Source organism: Zosterops lateralis (genome assembly GCF_965231275.1).
Source record: "Zosterops lateralis genome assembly, chromosome: 2".
Classification (NCBI taxonomy): domain Eukaryota; kingdom Metazoa; phylum Chordata; class Aves; order Passeriformes; family Zosteropidae; genus Zosterops; species Zosterops lateralis.
Genome location: NC_139763.1, coordinates 94088380 through 94103122, shown reverse-complemented (window position 1 = coordinate 94103122; position 14743 = coordinate 94088380). Strand labels below are relative to the sequence as shown.

At 46.3% G+C, this 14743-nt stretch overlaps 1 protein-coding gene across 1 annotated transcript in view; it reads left to right on the top strand.

Moving 5' to 3' along the window:
• The window catches only part of GAP43 (growth associated protein 43), a 52705-nt gene extending 40523 nt beyond the window's left edge, over positions 1-12182 (top strand). Inside the window, exon 3 of the mRNA XM_083854969.1 lies at positions 11541-12182. Coding sequence (XP_083711095.1) covers positions 11541-11629 — 89 coding nt within the window. The 3' untranslated portion in view covers positions 11630-12182. The remainder of the gene's footprint in view (positions 1-11540) is intronic.
• The last annotated feature ends 2561 nt before the right edge of the window (positions 12183-14743 follow it).

Below are 14743 nucleotides of genomic sequence, written 5' to 3'. Positions count from 1 at the left end.
TGCAGAGTTTCTGAGTCCTGCTGGACTGGAATTCTTCTGTGATAATCTTTTTTCATTAAAAAACCCTTTAATTATTCAAACCCAAGCTTAGTATATAACATTACCAGGAATTATGGGATTTGTAGAATAAAGTAGTAAGAAAATCTTTGCCTGCTTTTAGAGTAGCTAGTATGGGAGGGTCAGGTCCTCCCCTGAATGGGACAGAAGAGAGGGTGGGCCTTATGCTAGGAAGCTGAAATCCAGTGAGCTTTGCAAGCAAGCCATTGGGCTGCTGGACACCTTTTCCCTTGATCCCTCCTGCTGGAGCTATCCCACTTTGTATAAATTATTTATTGTTTGCTGGAGCCAGGATGTGGCATTTGGTCTCCCCTATTCCAGATGAGTGCCCATACCACTGGTCTACGGAGTCAATGTTTTCCTCTGGCCCAATAAATATTTAATAGTTTATGGAAGTGGAACAGCTCCAGCAGGAGAGGAAGAGTCAGAGAGACGTGTTCATTCACATGGATACCTCACAACATCGCTCTGTGACCAGCAGGCAAGACCCAAGCCAAGGACCTTTATAGCAAATAAACTCAGCAGGGAGAGACAATAAGAGCACAAAATGGTGGGGTGCCACTTCCTATGCCTCAGTGCAATTTCAGAGCAATGTCAGAGCAGCTCAGGCCTGATGAGTTCATCCCTCATAGCAGGCCCTATTCTTATGACCACTTTTGTCAACATTACGGTGCTCAAGCCAAAATTATGGGCTACTCCACCTTGGCCAAAAATATACAAACTCTGCACATGGAAGTTGTGGTAATTGGCAGCTTCCATGGACCTGTGCAGAGCTGGGCTTCATGGCAGACTTTGGCTGCACATGAAGTGGTGGAGGAGCAGCTACTGCTTGGTTCCATAGCTGAGTCAGGGCCAAGGAAAATGTCCTTTGATGAGGAAGAGAAGCTTGTCATTGCAGACTAGCTCAGCAAAGGGCTGTCTTAGCTCCCTGTAAAGGTACTTTTTTCCACCATAGTGGATGGTACTGAGGAGCTGTTGATAACCCAAACATTCCTGCTGCTCCAGAGAGGTGGTGCATCCCGGCTATGGCACAGCTGTCTGTGCACAGGGCATGGGGCTGCCTGGCTGTGCCCCTAGGTGGTCTCTCCAGAATTTGCAGCTGTCCCACTGAGTGCCTTCATGTCATGGCTGAATTCATTATCTGCCTGATGGAATTGTTATTGTGAAAAGCCAATTAAACCGAGATGGCTACTCTGGGACAGCTGCATCGGTTCACTTGGCGCAGCACTCAGAGAGTTCAGAGACTCAATACTCCCTCTCCAACTGGGAGGAATGGCTCTCAAAACTGGTCAAAAAATAAAATAAAACAGTGCTTGCCAAATTTGAATTAAAATCAGAATTGCTGATGCAAGCTGCTGCCACCTTCACAGAGAAGACTGGTGCTGGCAATAAGAGCACTCATGAGAGGTTTTCCAGGCAGCTTCTTCCTTCTTTCCTTCCTGCTATACAGCTTGGCTCTTTGAAAATGGCCAGTGCCAGGCTCAGGGCTGCCCTACACCTCCTTTTCCCTGGAGCTGACCACTTACTGAGCAAGTGTTCACGCACCTCTGGTCACAGAGATTTCTTGGGGCAGAAGGGACTACTACACAGCCCAACCTCTTGCCTTAAGTCAAACCAGGAGCATCTGGCCTTATATGATCTGGGGAAAGTGTCCAGCTGCCTACTCAGTTTTGCAGGACAGGTGCTGTGACTCCTGATCTTTCCATCCTCAGAAAATCAGTTGTTGAAACAATCCCAAATAAGGGATTTCAAGAAGAGGAGAGAATTGCTCTGCACCAGCAATGCCACTGTGATGTCTCTAAATGGGGTTTTTCCCACAAGTGTTTGTACTTCAAAATGCCTCCTCCTGATGAAATGAAAAGCAAAGGCTTCCAGGAGTTTCCCTGGGTACAGCATGAAGCCTAAACTGCCTTCTGGAGAGGAGTGCCTGTGTTTCATCCTGCACAAAACACGTTGGCATTCTATGGGTTTGCCAGCCATGCGTTTGAGAAATATTAGTAATTTCTTTGATGCAAAGAGCTGGTGGTGTTGATGTTGCAGCTGCTGGGGGCAATTATAAAGAAGATGGCTGTGGAAAGCCTGACAACAGCATTTAATTAATTTTAGCATCCAATTTGCAGAGCTTTGGTGGATGATGATGGACGGGAACAAACTAATGATCTCTAAATGAAATTTCTCCTTCATTTAAACTCAAAATGGGAGGATGGTAAAGGGAAGAAAAAGAGACATTTTATATCCTCCCCTTGATTGTAATTCCCTGCCTTCAGCTAGATCAATATCATTTCTGCTGGAGATGGAGGCTGCCTCTGGTTTCCATGGCAATGTGGTTGTTGGAGGCTTGCAGGCTCCATGAATCCCCAATTTATCAGTCTTCTAGGCTTTAATAATGGAGACCAGCAGTCAGGCAGCTTATGAATGGCACATGTCTTTTGGGCTGGGGGAAGGGAGGCGGGAGCATGGTTTGTAGTAAGGGCTGCATCAATTTGTTTTCCTGCCACTGACAGCTGAAGGGGGAGGAGTATGAGGGGAGGAGCAGCACATTAATTCTGGATGCACTGAAGGAATTTCTAGACCATTTTGCCGCAATTACAGAAGATTTCCTCCTTTAGTTTCTTTTCCCCAGCCAGTTTTGCTGGGGAAGGGGAGGAGAAGAGCTTCACAGTCAGTCCTTTGTGAGGAGGTGGGAGCTGTAGATGGAGAACTCAAAGGCTCTACCACTCTGCATGTTTCCTTCCTCTTCTTAACCCTCTTTATTTCAGGATCAGCAGTGCATGAATGCCAGCAGTCTGCCACAGTTTCAGGTTCATTTTTGTCCCCCTACTGATCCTACTACCTTTGCCAGGCTGCTCAGCAGAGCTGTGAGATGGGCAGACCTCTGAGGACCTGATCTGTCTGTCAAACTTCTGTCATTGCTGTGCTATTCTCTGTGCATCTGCTTGGCCTCTCCAAATTCAAACCTCCATCCTCAAAGTGCTGTAAGCTTCATTCCCTGAATTAATTACTTTGCTGGGAATGTCCTGGCTGTAGAACAATCACTATCTGCCACTTCAGTAAGGTTCAATTTGCCTATATCTATTCAGGGTATTTCCATTTCTTCTTATCTTTCCTCTGATTTCTGTCCTACAGTCTCATAGGGCAGTTGCTCTAAAGAAGCTAAAGAATAAATGGATGTATCTTAAAAAGACCTTGTTCTTCTGTCCCTTCATATGCCCTCTCTTTCTAAACCATCCTCCAGAATTTAACCTGCAAGGGAGAAAAGATGGGATACACAAAAGAGTGCTGTGGCATGAGATAGGGACATCCTGTTTTCCAATACAAGAGCAGCTGTCAACAGTTGTATTCCACATCTGGAAGGAAGTTAAAACTTCTATATTCAAGTTCTTTGAATCATAAGGTATTTAAGGAATTAAAGACTACCTTTCTGATCTGCAGGACCTATGTGAAATCAACAGGGCCAGAGGAGAAGTGGAGTAAAGAACAACTTGATAAGGTTTTCCTCAGGTGAAGTAATGAATGCAGGAGATAGAGGGGCTGGTAGCTTGGAACCACTCCTGAAGGGAGACCTTCTGGTTGATCAGCTGAGCATCTGATTGTTCATCAGATCAATTCTGATCCCACTTGATGGCTGGGGACACTGCACAGGTCACTTCCCATTTCTCCCCTTCAAGTTCCCTGGCTGTGAAGACCATGGAACCTTGGTAGAAGTCTGTTGAGGTCACAACACCTCTGAGGTCACAGCACCTTTGATGATGTTTGGTAGGAGGCCATTCGATGCCAGTGTAAAATTTCTGCCACCAAGGCACTCTTATCCTGAAGGAGCTCTTTTACGTTCAACTTTGTCTTTGGCCACTGTACTACACAGCCTCCCACTGGCCCACCACTTTCTGGTGTGACAGAACATCCCCACAGAAGCACTGTGACAGATGACACTGCTGCCTGGTGGGAGCACCCTGTCCTCCCTGGAGCTGCCTTTGCTTGTAGTGTGACAGTGGCCAAGGGACTGGCCTTGCTGAAGGAGATCTTGCTCTCTGAAAACCTCATGACTCTGGTAGGGTTTCTTTCAGTCATAGCTGGATTGAAATTGCCCAGGTATAGGTGCAGTAGGCAGGAAGTTTGGGATAAAAGTACTGGTAATAGGCAGCAATAAATGAACAGTCAGCAGTAGGCATGTCGTTTTTCTCAGCTTCCATGTCTGGCTGCATCCATGGATGTGGGAAAGAAACAGCAGTGGAAGAAAGAAAGAGAGCTGCTTCTTTCCTGTTCTCCAGGATGGAAGAATATTTGCAAACGTAGCTGTAACAGGGTTAACACCTCACATTCACAAGGCACATCCTCCCTTTTCTCTCCCCACCCTCTTCCTCCATCACTCCCATTTCTCTGGAGACCTCAATGCTCCCTCCCTCAGCCAAAGTTGGGGAGTTTCCGTGGCAACCTGGCAGCTGGTGTCTAGACAATGTGAAAGATGCTTTGCAATGGAACTGTGAGCCTGACTCCCGTCAGCACCCCCTCCCCATTGCTGCGCACCCTGAGCATCTCTCCCACCATTCCCTCCCTTTCCATCTACTGGATGCCAATGCAGGCTTGGATTTCCATGGTGGTGCTGGAGGAAGAAAGGCATGGGGTGGGATGAGAAGAAGTGGAAATCCCTAAGCTGCTGGTTCTTCAGCCCAACCAAGTGCAAAGGCACCTGGGGACACAGAACTGTGTCTGGCTGTCCCCTGAGGATTTATCAGGATCAGAAAAAGAGGCAGCTGTCCAAGCTTGGACCGAAGTTACCAGCCATGGGACTTGAAGAAATTGTGGGGTTTTGGGGCTTTTTTTCCCTCACTGCTGGGGCAACTGAACCATTCTTATATGGTATGGTTCTGGAAAAAGATGAGCTGGTAGAGGAATAGGAGCCCCAAGCTACCATTAACATATTAACCATATTAAGATTTTTGTTTCAACCTGAACAGGCTGACTTACTTGCTTCTTTCCAGTAATTACTGGGCAACTTCCCTGGACCTCCTTCCTGCTACTTGTACTAGGGATATTCCTCCCACCACCTTGTTGCAGGGTGTGCCAAAGGTTTGCAGATCTCCCAGGTGCCATGTGCTCACCAGGACCCCCAGGGCTCACAGGAATCATTACCATGGGTCTGTCTCTACTGAGTGAGGGATTCACCAGGGATTTGGGAGAAATCATACAAGTTGAGGCCCTGGACCCGACACAGCCACTTACCTAAAATACCCAATTCCTTAATTTCTCGGTGTTTAGCTGGGGCAGTATAAGTCTACCAGTTTTCATAAGCAGTGAGTTGGGAGGGTGAAGGATTTTAGCTCTGCATATGATGCATCATAGGGCTGACTGAAATGGGCTAACATGGATCAGAAGAAGAACTGTATAAGCAACAGCTCTGAATCTGAAGTGTGTCTTGTTTCAGCAGTCTCAGACCTACCATCGTCTGCCTGGAATAGACTTCTGGCTGGCTAGAAGGACAGATGGATTGGGACAGATGAATCAAGCTGTGAAGCCTGGATCCAAATCTGGATCCAAATGTCATTAAAACAAGGAGATGCTCAGGGCAGGGATTTTACATGAGTCTTTCCAGTCCTCCTTATCCTCAAAAAAAAAAAAAAAAAAAAAAAAGATAAAAATTAAGTAGAGTCATCTCTGGGTCATGTGAGATCTGCTTATAACAGGACAGGAAAGCCCAGATTAATATTTGGGAGCAGAGTGATGACCGGATGAGGAACAGGTTTTCAGTTCCATCTCTGCCCAAGCTGTAGCTGGCAAAGGACAGAGAAAGGAGGAAGCAAAACAAATGCTAGAGAGAGCAATGTCTGAGTAGATTTGGACAGTACTTTAGTGTGAATGCACAGGAGAGTTCTAGCTGCACAATCAATATCAGCAATTATTATGCAAACACTGAGAAAGCAGCAAAAGCAAAATCTCTGCATCTGTATTAGAATCCCAGAGTGTTGTGCAATTTCTCGTCTCTTGGCATTGGCTGTGGTAATTTAAAGATCTGCAGTGGAACAGAGACAAAAAGGAAAACAAAACCCAAGCCACCAGTCACAAAAAAATGATCATCAGAGAGGTTGCTGCTACTGTGGTCATAAGCTGATGTCTGCTCTGATTTAATTAATCTTGGCAAGTCAGACGGGAGCTGGGCAAGTCCCAAGAGACAGTGTTTTACCCGGAAATCCACTCAACCTAATTTCACTAATGTAGGGCAGTGGAGAGACTTGGAGAGGAGCCTGCATGCTCATCCATTAGAGCACAGCATCAGCAAAGGCAGCTGGAAGCACCACCATCCAGCAGAACTGCTGTTGCGTGCCTGCCTCAGCCTCACAGCAACCAGAGCTGCATATGTTCCAGGCGTTTGCTCCCCAGCAGGGCTCACAGACATGACTCTCACCCTTTCCAGGAAATAAGTGGAGTGCTGAGGAGCAGGAACTCTTTAAGACCCTATTGCAGCAGGGCTCTGTATCTCATTTTCCTGGTGTTACCCTTCCATGAGTAACTCTGTTCCCCAGCAGGTGCCAGTTGGAGCTGTAGGTATGAAGCCTCTATTTGACACAAGGTCTTCAGCTGGGAAGCAAACACACATCAGCCCCTCCCACCATGCAGCTCTACCCTTAAACAATTCTGCAGTAATGGCTTAAGGTTTGTCCAAGGGTGCCCAAAAGGTTTCTCAACTTGACTGCACCATCCAGAGTGCTAAAATTGGAAGTGAGAACAGTGGCAGCTCAGCTCACAGCTGCCTGTCTCTTTGGCAAAATTATTTTATGCTATAAGATGCTCTGGACTGCAGCAGAGATTTCCAAAAATTGAAATAAAAAGGCAAACTAAAATCTCAAAGCTAGCAGGGTGAAACCACAGGACTGGAGTAACCACAAACAGTGCAAACGATGACTGGTGTGCATTAAAAGAACTGTAAGGGTGATGATTGCAAGCACAAACCAGGTTGGTTCTGTTGTTCCTTTGAGGTGTTTTTTTTTTAGCTTTCTGACCTAGCCGTTCTTGCTTTTCCCTTCAGGACTGAATTTGGGGTTTTTTTGCTTTACATTAAAGCTCTGCCTCCCCTCCTGCTCTCTTTCCTCCATTCTCACTTTGTAAGTTTGGGTCTTCCTTTCTGCTCTGTGGCTGGAGTGCTCTAGAACAAATGTGAAAGTCTCTACCTTGGGTTGCTGCAGGTATAGGTATTCCCAGACTGCAACTTGTCCTAAAGTAGGCATCCAGGTTAATAGAGTCTTAGAAATGTCCTATTTATCTCCACTAGTTATGAAGAAAAGAGAGGATGAGAAGATCAGCTACTGATGTCTCTCTGTAGATGTCTAGGGTTAGGTGAGATGTCCATCCACTCTGACTTCAGCCTTCTCATTTCATGATGTCACCATGTGCACATTGTTGCCGCCCCAGCCCAGGCCCACCTGAGGAAAGAATTCATTGCTTCCTGCTTGTTCTGTCCCTTGCAAAAGGACACAGGGGGCTCTGATCATGCTGGCAGGAGATCTCACAGTGCTGGCATGTTCAGAAGGGAGGCAGCTTTAGACAGGTGGAAGTTTGGCTACCCAGGATGAAATGCTTTTGTCCCTCAAGCAGGGGACAGCCTGAATTCTCAACTACTTTTTTTGTAACCTTTGCAAAAAACTGCGAAGTGAATGAAAAATGCCCAGACTGTGCAGTTCTGGCTGTATAATGGTATTTGTCCACTGAAAACCCACTGATACGATATCCCAGAGTTCAAAAAAGTGGAAGACTAGTGTTGGGTGAAAAGCAGTGTAGGAGATATCCTCTCTGATGTATGGAATCCTGAGGACAGCTATCTACTAATCTCCCTGGGGATACCTTGCCCCCCTTTGCTGGGACACTGAAAACAGGCTGGAGAAAGCCCAGAAAACATTCTGCAGAAATAGCCTGCATCAAACAAACTGGTGAGTCAGATAAACTGTCTCACCTCTCCTCATGAATCAGAAACTGCTGTTAACTGGCCCTGATGTCACTGGGGCTGTGATGCATTGCTCCCATTGCACAGAGCGAATCCTCTTCTTTTTACTGCTGTGGTTTAGCAGTGCCACAGCTTGAAATTTTTTAATTTTTTTTTGTGCTGAGTTCTTTTTTCCTTCATGATACTGCTTCTTGCTAAAGTTCTTTACTACATAATAACACCAGGTTGCTTCTTTTCCCTCATCCCAAAGATCGATGAAGCGCTGGTAAAGCTGGTAGGAAATAAGACAGAGCTTAGCAGGGTGTAGCATTACACAGAGTGTTTCCCCTTACTGCTTCAATATCATGCAAGAGAAAAGAGGGAGAGTGATTCTCTGAATTTTGTGTCATAATTTTTATTCAAAAAGCTAGAGTTCTTTTTTATACTTGGGACATACGCAGTCCGGCATTTGAGTTGTATGATCCCTCGCTGTTGACTTGAATGTGTGATGAAGTGACCTTAAATTGTTTCTGCTGCTCCATGATGCCAGTTAGCCCAGCCTATTCATCCATGGCAGAGATCAGTGCAGTCTCTGGCCTTCTTTAGCAGAGAGTCATTTGCCTGCCACTGTCTGCTCCCCAGAGAACAGTAATGGGGACAGTGAGGCACCTCTGTGCAGCTCCTCTGCCAGCCAGGGATCTCTAGGCGCCATGGGCACTCCCTGGAAATTAGATTTACCACTGTGGTGAGCTAACAGGGAATAGAAAATGGCAGAAAATTGTGTTTCAACTTGCCTGCTTATCCTAAGAGCAAGGGCAGCATGGGAACACTATGAGCTAACCAGCATCACTGCCAGCTCCTCCACCTTGAGTGTGAGCAGATTTCCTGCCCATCCCTCCTGGAGTGCTGGACCCCACTTTCAGCTGCTGATTAACAGGGCATCTGCGTGTCTTGGTGACACATCAGATGTGCAGGACCCCCCAGTGTCTGTCTGTCCCTGTGCTTGCTGTGTTATGGGCCTATTTGTTGTGCTGTCCTGAGGGGGCAGTGGGACTGACGGCTAAAACTTGTGCATATTTTGGTAGGAAGACACAAAAAGTTTTAAACACAATGAAAAGCAGCATCAGGATTTGTGCTCCTGAAGCCAAGTTACGTCTCTTTGTTGCTCTTTCACTCATCTTCCATTTATGTGAGGAGAAACCCCCAGAAACTCTGCCTTACTAGGATCTGTCAGAGCCTTGTAAGAAATCAGACTTTGCTGCTGGCAAACAATAGTCTTTTTGCTCAGATTTACGGGTAGATGGTTGCACACTGGGATCCTACTCTCAGCTTTGTGTGTCTCCTGCTATAATGCCTTGAAGAGCAACATTAAAGGGACTCTCCTCCCTCCCAGTGATCAAGTCATTCAGGAAAATTGAAAAAAGTAGGCCAAGCTTTGCCTCCCAATGATACTTGTTATGATCCTATTTTAATCAGTAGCCTATTTTGTCTCTGGTCTGTGGTGGTAGTTGTACCAGATATAGATGAAGTCCTTGAATAGCATCCTGCTTAGCTGTTCTCTATCAGGGGAAGGAAAGTCCACAGAAGTTTTTGCTGACAGAGGCTCGAGATGCAGTCACTGAGGCCATGGGGATGTTCCCACAAAAATTTTTCCTTCTGTAAAATCAGCAGTCAGAATTCACTAAGATAAAAAGTATTTGAAGATCCAGAAGCAGAGCCTTTAATGAAGATGATTCAGAATGGAAAGTTGCACACAACTTAAAGGTGATTCATAAGGAAGTGGTGCTTGGGAACATGTTTAAAACCTAGGCTAAAAGAGCTGAGAGGAAGAGGGAAGGAGGAATGTAGTACCTACTGCCAGTATTGGAAGCAAATACAAGTCTGCCATCTGATGGCATCAAATGGACCAGGCCAAAATGCATGAATGGTGTCAGTAATGAAAGTTTCACATCCCAATTAGCATTCTCATGAAACATGGCTGTAAGGATGCTAATCCTCACAAATCAAACACTGGCAACTGAACATCTTCATTGTTAGGCTGACAGCACAGGCCCTGGTGTGATTTTTGTGTACACCAAGTAGCTTGGCATAGACAGGTCCCAGACACAGCTACCCTGTTCTGGAGAAGAAGAGAGTTTAGCCATATGGACATAAGCTGTGTGGTGCCAGTTTGCCTCAGGGTCAGGGAGCAGTCCCTGGCCCATTTTATTTATTGGTACAATGTAGTTTGATACCCCATCAGAGAAGCCAGGAACTGTGCAGGGAACCCACAGTGCTCTCTGAATGAGATGGGTACAGGTATGTGTCATACCAATGACATGTGGCCTGTCCCACATCACCCAGTCCTTCAGTGCTTGTTTCTTTTCCTGTTCTTTGTATCCCAAGTGTTTCTTTTCCCTGTTCTTTATCCCAATTCTGGATTGCTGCTTGCTTGACCTCTCCATGGGCTGTGTATGTGTGGGACTGGGAGCCAGTGAGAAAAAGGGAGAGATGGCAACGGAGCAGACAATCACTACAATGCACTAGGAGACTTGTGCATTATTCTGTCTTACAGCCCTGCAGCTCTGGGTCCACCACCACCTTGTCCTGTAAAATCAATCCACACAGTACATGCACTGTTTCTGAAAGAGGCTGAGAACATGTGTGTACATTAGTGTACCCTGAGATCTGGGCAGTAGAAACTCTGAGACAATTAAATCTGTCCTGCTGCAATGAAGCAGCAGATGGGCTAGATGAACCCAGGAGTGAGATCACTTCAGCTTGAGAGGCATTCTTTTCATTTGCCTTGTTCCTCCCAGCTGCCTCTGCCTTCCCCTGGGTTCTGATCCTCTGTCTAGTTCATCGTGGGATAGCTCCTAGCAGTAGTTTTAACTTCTGATGTGAATGGTGTGCCAGAACAAGGTGTCTGACTGACAGGCCGACCCAGCTCCCACTTATACTCACTGATTCCCCCCAGGGCAGCTTTGCTTTTGAAAGGAGAGACCAGAAAACTGGAGAGATGTGGCAACCTCTGGAGGAAGGCTTCCATTCTTGAAGACTAGAGACTTTTCTCTAGATCTCTGTTCAGTGTGAGAGAAGTCTGAGTTACAGGGTACAAAATTTTTCCCTCTGGGTCTTGCAGGCTCCAAGTGTGTATAGAGTTTTTTCTTTGTGACTCTTTTTAAGTCTCAGCTGGGAGTATCTGTACTATAATTGGGAGGCAATGATTAACAGTGTTGGTACAGTGGTGGGTTCTGTAAAAGGGTGTGTGACCTAGCTGTAAAGCCAGGAGTCTAATCAGTGCCCCTCATGCAATGGACAGTGGTTGTCTGTTGCATCAGCAGCGAGCAAGGCAGCTCCTTTCAGTGGCACATGCTTTCTGGCTGAAGGTGTTTTCTGAGAGCTACATATCTGTCTGCTGGGCTGAACCTTGGCACGTTCTTTCCATGCTGTAGAAATTCCAGGGATTTTGAGAGCTGGGTGACTTTGGAGAGAGGGAAGCCTGAAGCCGTGCAGTCCATCAGGCTGTGTGCACATGCAGAATGCTCTAGATCATGGCTGACTAACGCTGGACCATCTCTTTCCCCACTAGATGCTGTAGAAGAAACCAAACCTACTGAAAGTGCCCAGCAGGAAGAGGTGAAAGAAGAAGAGAGCAAGGCGGACCAAGAAAATGCCTGAACATTAAGAAATGACTCCCCATTGCCCCTCCCTCCCTCCCCCTATCCTCTATCCTTCCTTCCCACCCCAATCTCGATTTCCCCCCTTCCTGCTCACATCTGTGAGCCTGTCTGTCCCTCTCCCATTACCACTTAAACCCTTTTTCTCTCTGTGTGGCAAACATTTAAAGAAAAAAAAAAAAAAAAGCAGGAAAAATCCCAGTCAAACAGTGTGGCTTAAACATTTCTTTGTTTCTTGGTGTTGTTATGGCAAGTTTTTGGTAATGATGATCCAATCATTTTGGGAAAATTCTTGCACTGTATCAGAGTTCTTTGACCTGGCGCGTGCGTGTGTCTGTCTGCCCACTGCGAGCGCTCTCTCTCTCTCTCTCTCTCCTCTCTCTCTTCTCCAAGTGTGTGTGTGTGCAATGTTACGTTCATCTGAGGAGTCCAGACTTACTTAAAACAAAAGAGGGGGAAAAAAAGGTTCTTTTCTTCCTTTTTCAATGTGATGGAATGAACGAAAGAAAAAAAAAACCTAACAAAAGACCAAACGCAACAAACAAACGAACAAAAAGGAATACTAAACCCCAGTTTGTTTTCAGAACTAAAAACAACAACTAGAAAATGTGCCAATTAGCGTAATGCTTGGCTCCAGGCTCCTTTTTCAAACTGAACAATAATTATAATAAATGAGAATAATTATCATTAACACCACCGTGTCGCATTTCTATGCTGCCGTACATCCTGCTGGCCTGTGGTCCTTGGTGGGCCACTTCTTGCGTGGCCCAGCTGTGCTCCTTGGCCACCAGTCAGTGACTGACTGCTCTCCCTGGCACTACTGAGGGGATTTTTAAGGGGAGCAGCATTAGATTTTGAGCGAGATGTTAGCACTGACTAACATAAATTATGAAAGTACTGAAATCAGTTTTAGGAAAGATCATTGAAAGCGTCCCTCCAGGAGACCTCTAGGCCCTGATTTGGAGAAGTGTGGTGACCTTGGAGGGATGAGCCTGCAGAGGGACCAGCTTTGATCCATGTCCAAGGCCTAACCCCTGCCAAGGCGTGTGCCAAGGTCTGTGAGGGGACAGGACCCTATGACCTGAGCTCTCACCACAGCAGGATGATGCTCACCCCATTGGGCTGGAGTTGAAGTTCCTGAGTAGCATAGTGTGACCCCCCAAAAGCGTTCTGTTTGACAAAATAAATTGGGCCAATTTATTCAATGTTTATTGAATAAGTAGGCACACGGGCAGGATGATGCCTGGTGGCCTAGGAGCTAGTTGGAAGCACTTTGAGAAATACCTCATTCCTTCTCCTGCTGAACCCAGGGTGCTTCACCCAGCTCTAATGAATGCCAAGGCTTTCAGCTGTCATTTATGGCCAAGGGCAGAGCCCCACCTCCTAAGCCTCCACCACTGCTTCCTACAGGTTGTGGGCTGTTTCCCTGGTGCCACTCAGCCTGTCCCAGTGGCAGACTGACAGACACCAAACCCTGAGCCTGTACAGCCATCTGGGTCTGCTGCTGTCTTTATGAGCTGTGAGAGCAAACAGTTAAAGTACATTTAGTAATATCTTGGCTTTTATAAAAGCTAATTACTGCTCTTTCACTGCCCTGGTTATTTTCATGTGTGTTCCCAGCAGCTCCTGCATGGTTTCCTGGCCCTATTGGCAATGACAGCCAGAGTACCCTGCAGCATTACTGTGTGATGCTGCAGGACCAGGATTAAATTGTCCTCACAGCAGGAAGACCAAAAGATGGGAATGCTGACAGCTCCAGTGTCCTTTGGTGGCTGATGCCTCTTGGAGTGGCAGCCACAAGCCTTCAGAGGGCTGGCTGGCACTCCTTGTCCTACTCCTTTGTTCTCCTCCATCTCTTTGTTGGAAATAGGGAGAAAAGATGAACAGCATCTCCTCAGAAATGATCACTTTGAACGTAGACTGCTCACTGGAAGTGCCATCAAAACATGTCAGGACTCATTTCCATGTGCTTCCTGGCATTCTGTAGAAATAAGAGAGAGAGAGACAGGGAGGGTTTTTTCTAAAGAGAGGGAAAGAGAGAGTGGGAGATAGATTGGACAAAGATTTTTAAAAACAGGGATTAGAGAGATGAGGGGGGAAAGATTTTCGTGTGGATAGATGGATGATAGGGAGAGAGAGGGGAGTATAGCTAGAGAAAGAAAGATTAGAGTGCAAAAGATGAGAGAGAGACAGGAAGAAATTAGATAATATGGAGCAATAGATGATTGATAGAGATAGTGAAACGTAGATAGCTAAAGTAGATTAGACAGACTAAATAGGTAGAAAGATGGGCTGACTGACAGATAGGTATTGTGTCATACTTCATAAATGATATATATGCTAATATTCCCATGTCATGATGGGTGGTAAACCCTGAGACACCTTCCAGCCTGACCTCAATTCAGCAAATGTAGCGCAGACATCAGGCATTGCTTGGAGTGTATGTCAGGTCTCGCCACGCCGCCCGTGTCTGCCATGGGAGCAGCGGGGTGTGGATGGTGTTTGGGAGGGACAGCTCTGAGGGACACGGGGACTGAGGCCTGGGGAGGAGAGGGGTACACTATGTTTGCTGTTCGTAGCACACAAGGGGCCCAGCCCAGCGCAGACACTGCAGACACCCCGTGTCTCTAGCACCAAGTTGAGGGAACTGAGGTTCAGCTCTCAGGATTTGTGGGAGAGGTGTTTGGGAGGAGGCAGGAAGGAGGGACCATGGCTTTTGTTTGGCCTTATCTCCTGTTATTACCATTTGAAAAAGTTTTCTGTCTTGCCTGTTTCTGCAAAGACCACATGGTTTCCCTGCTCTTCTGATTTCAGACCCCAAATTTTTCATCTTGCCTCCACTTTGCTATTACTACTTTTAACTTTATAAGGAAAAGAAAACTGCTTCTCATGTCTTCCTGGACATAGGCCTTCCTCCCTCCTCAAAAAATGAAACTACTTTCTCTCCCCAGGGACGTTTTACCTTTGTATTTCGCATGTTGCCTCCCCCTTGGCTGATGGTTGGGGCATCACGCGTGTTTTGTCACCGTTTGTAAGAACATACTTTGCCATGTTGCTTAGAGAACAAAGGGTTGGGTTTTGTATTTTGGTTTTTTTTAACCCTCACAAAAAGAAT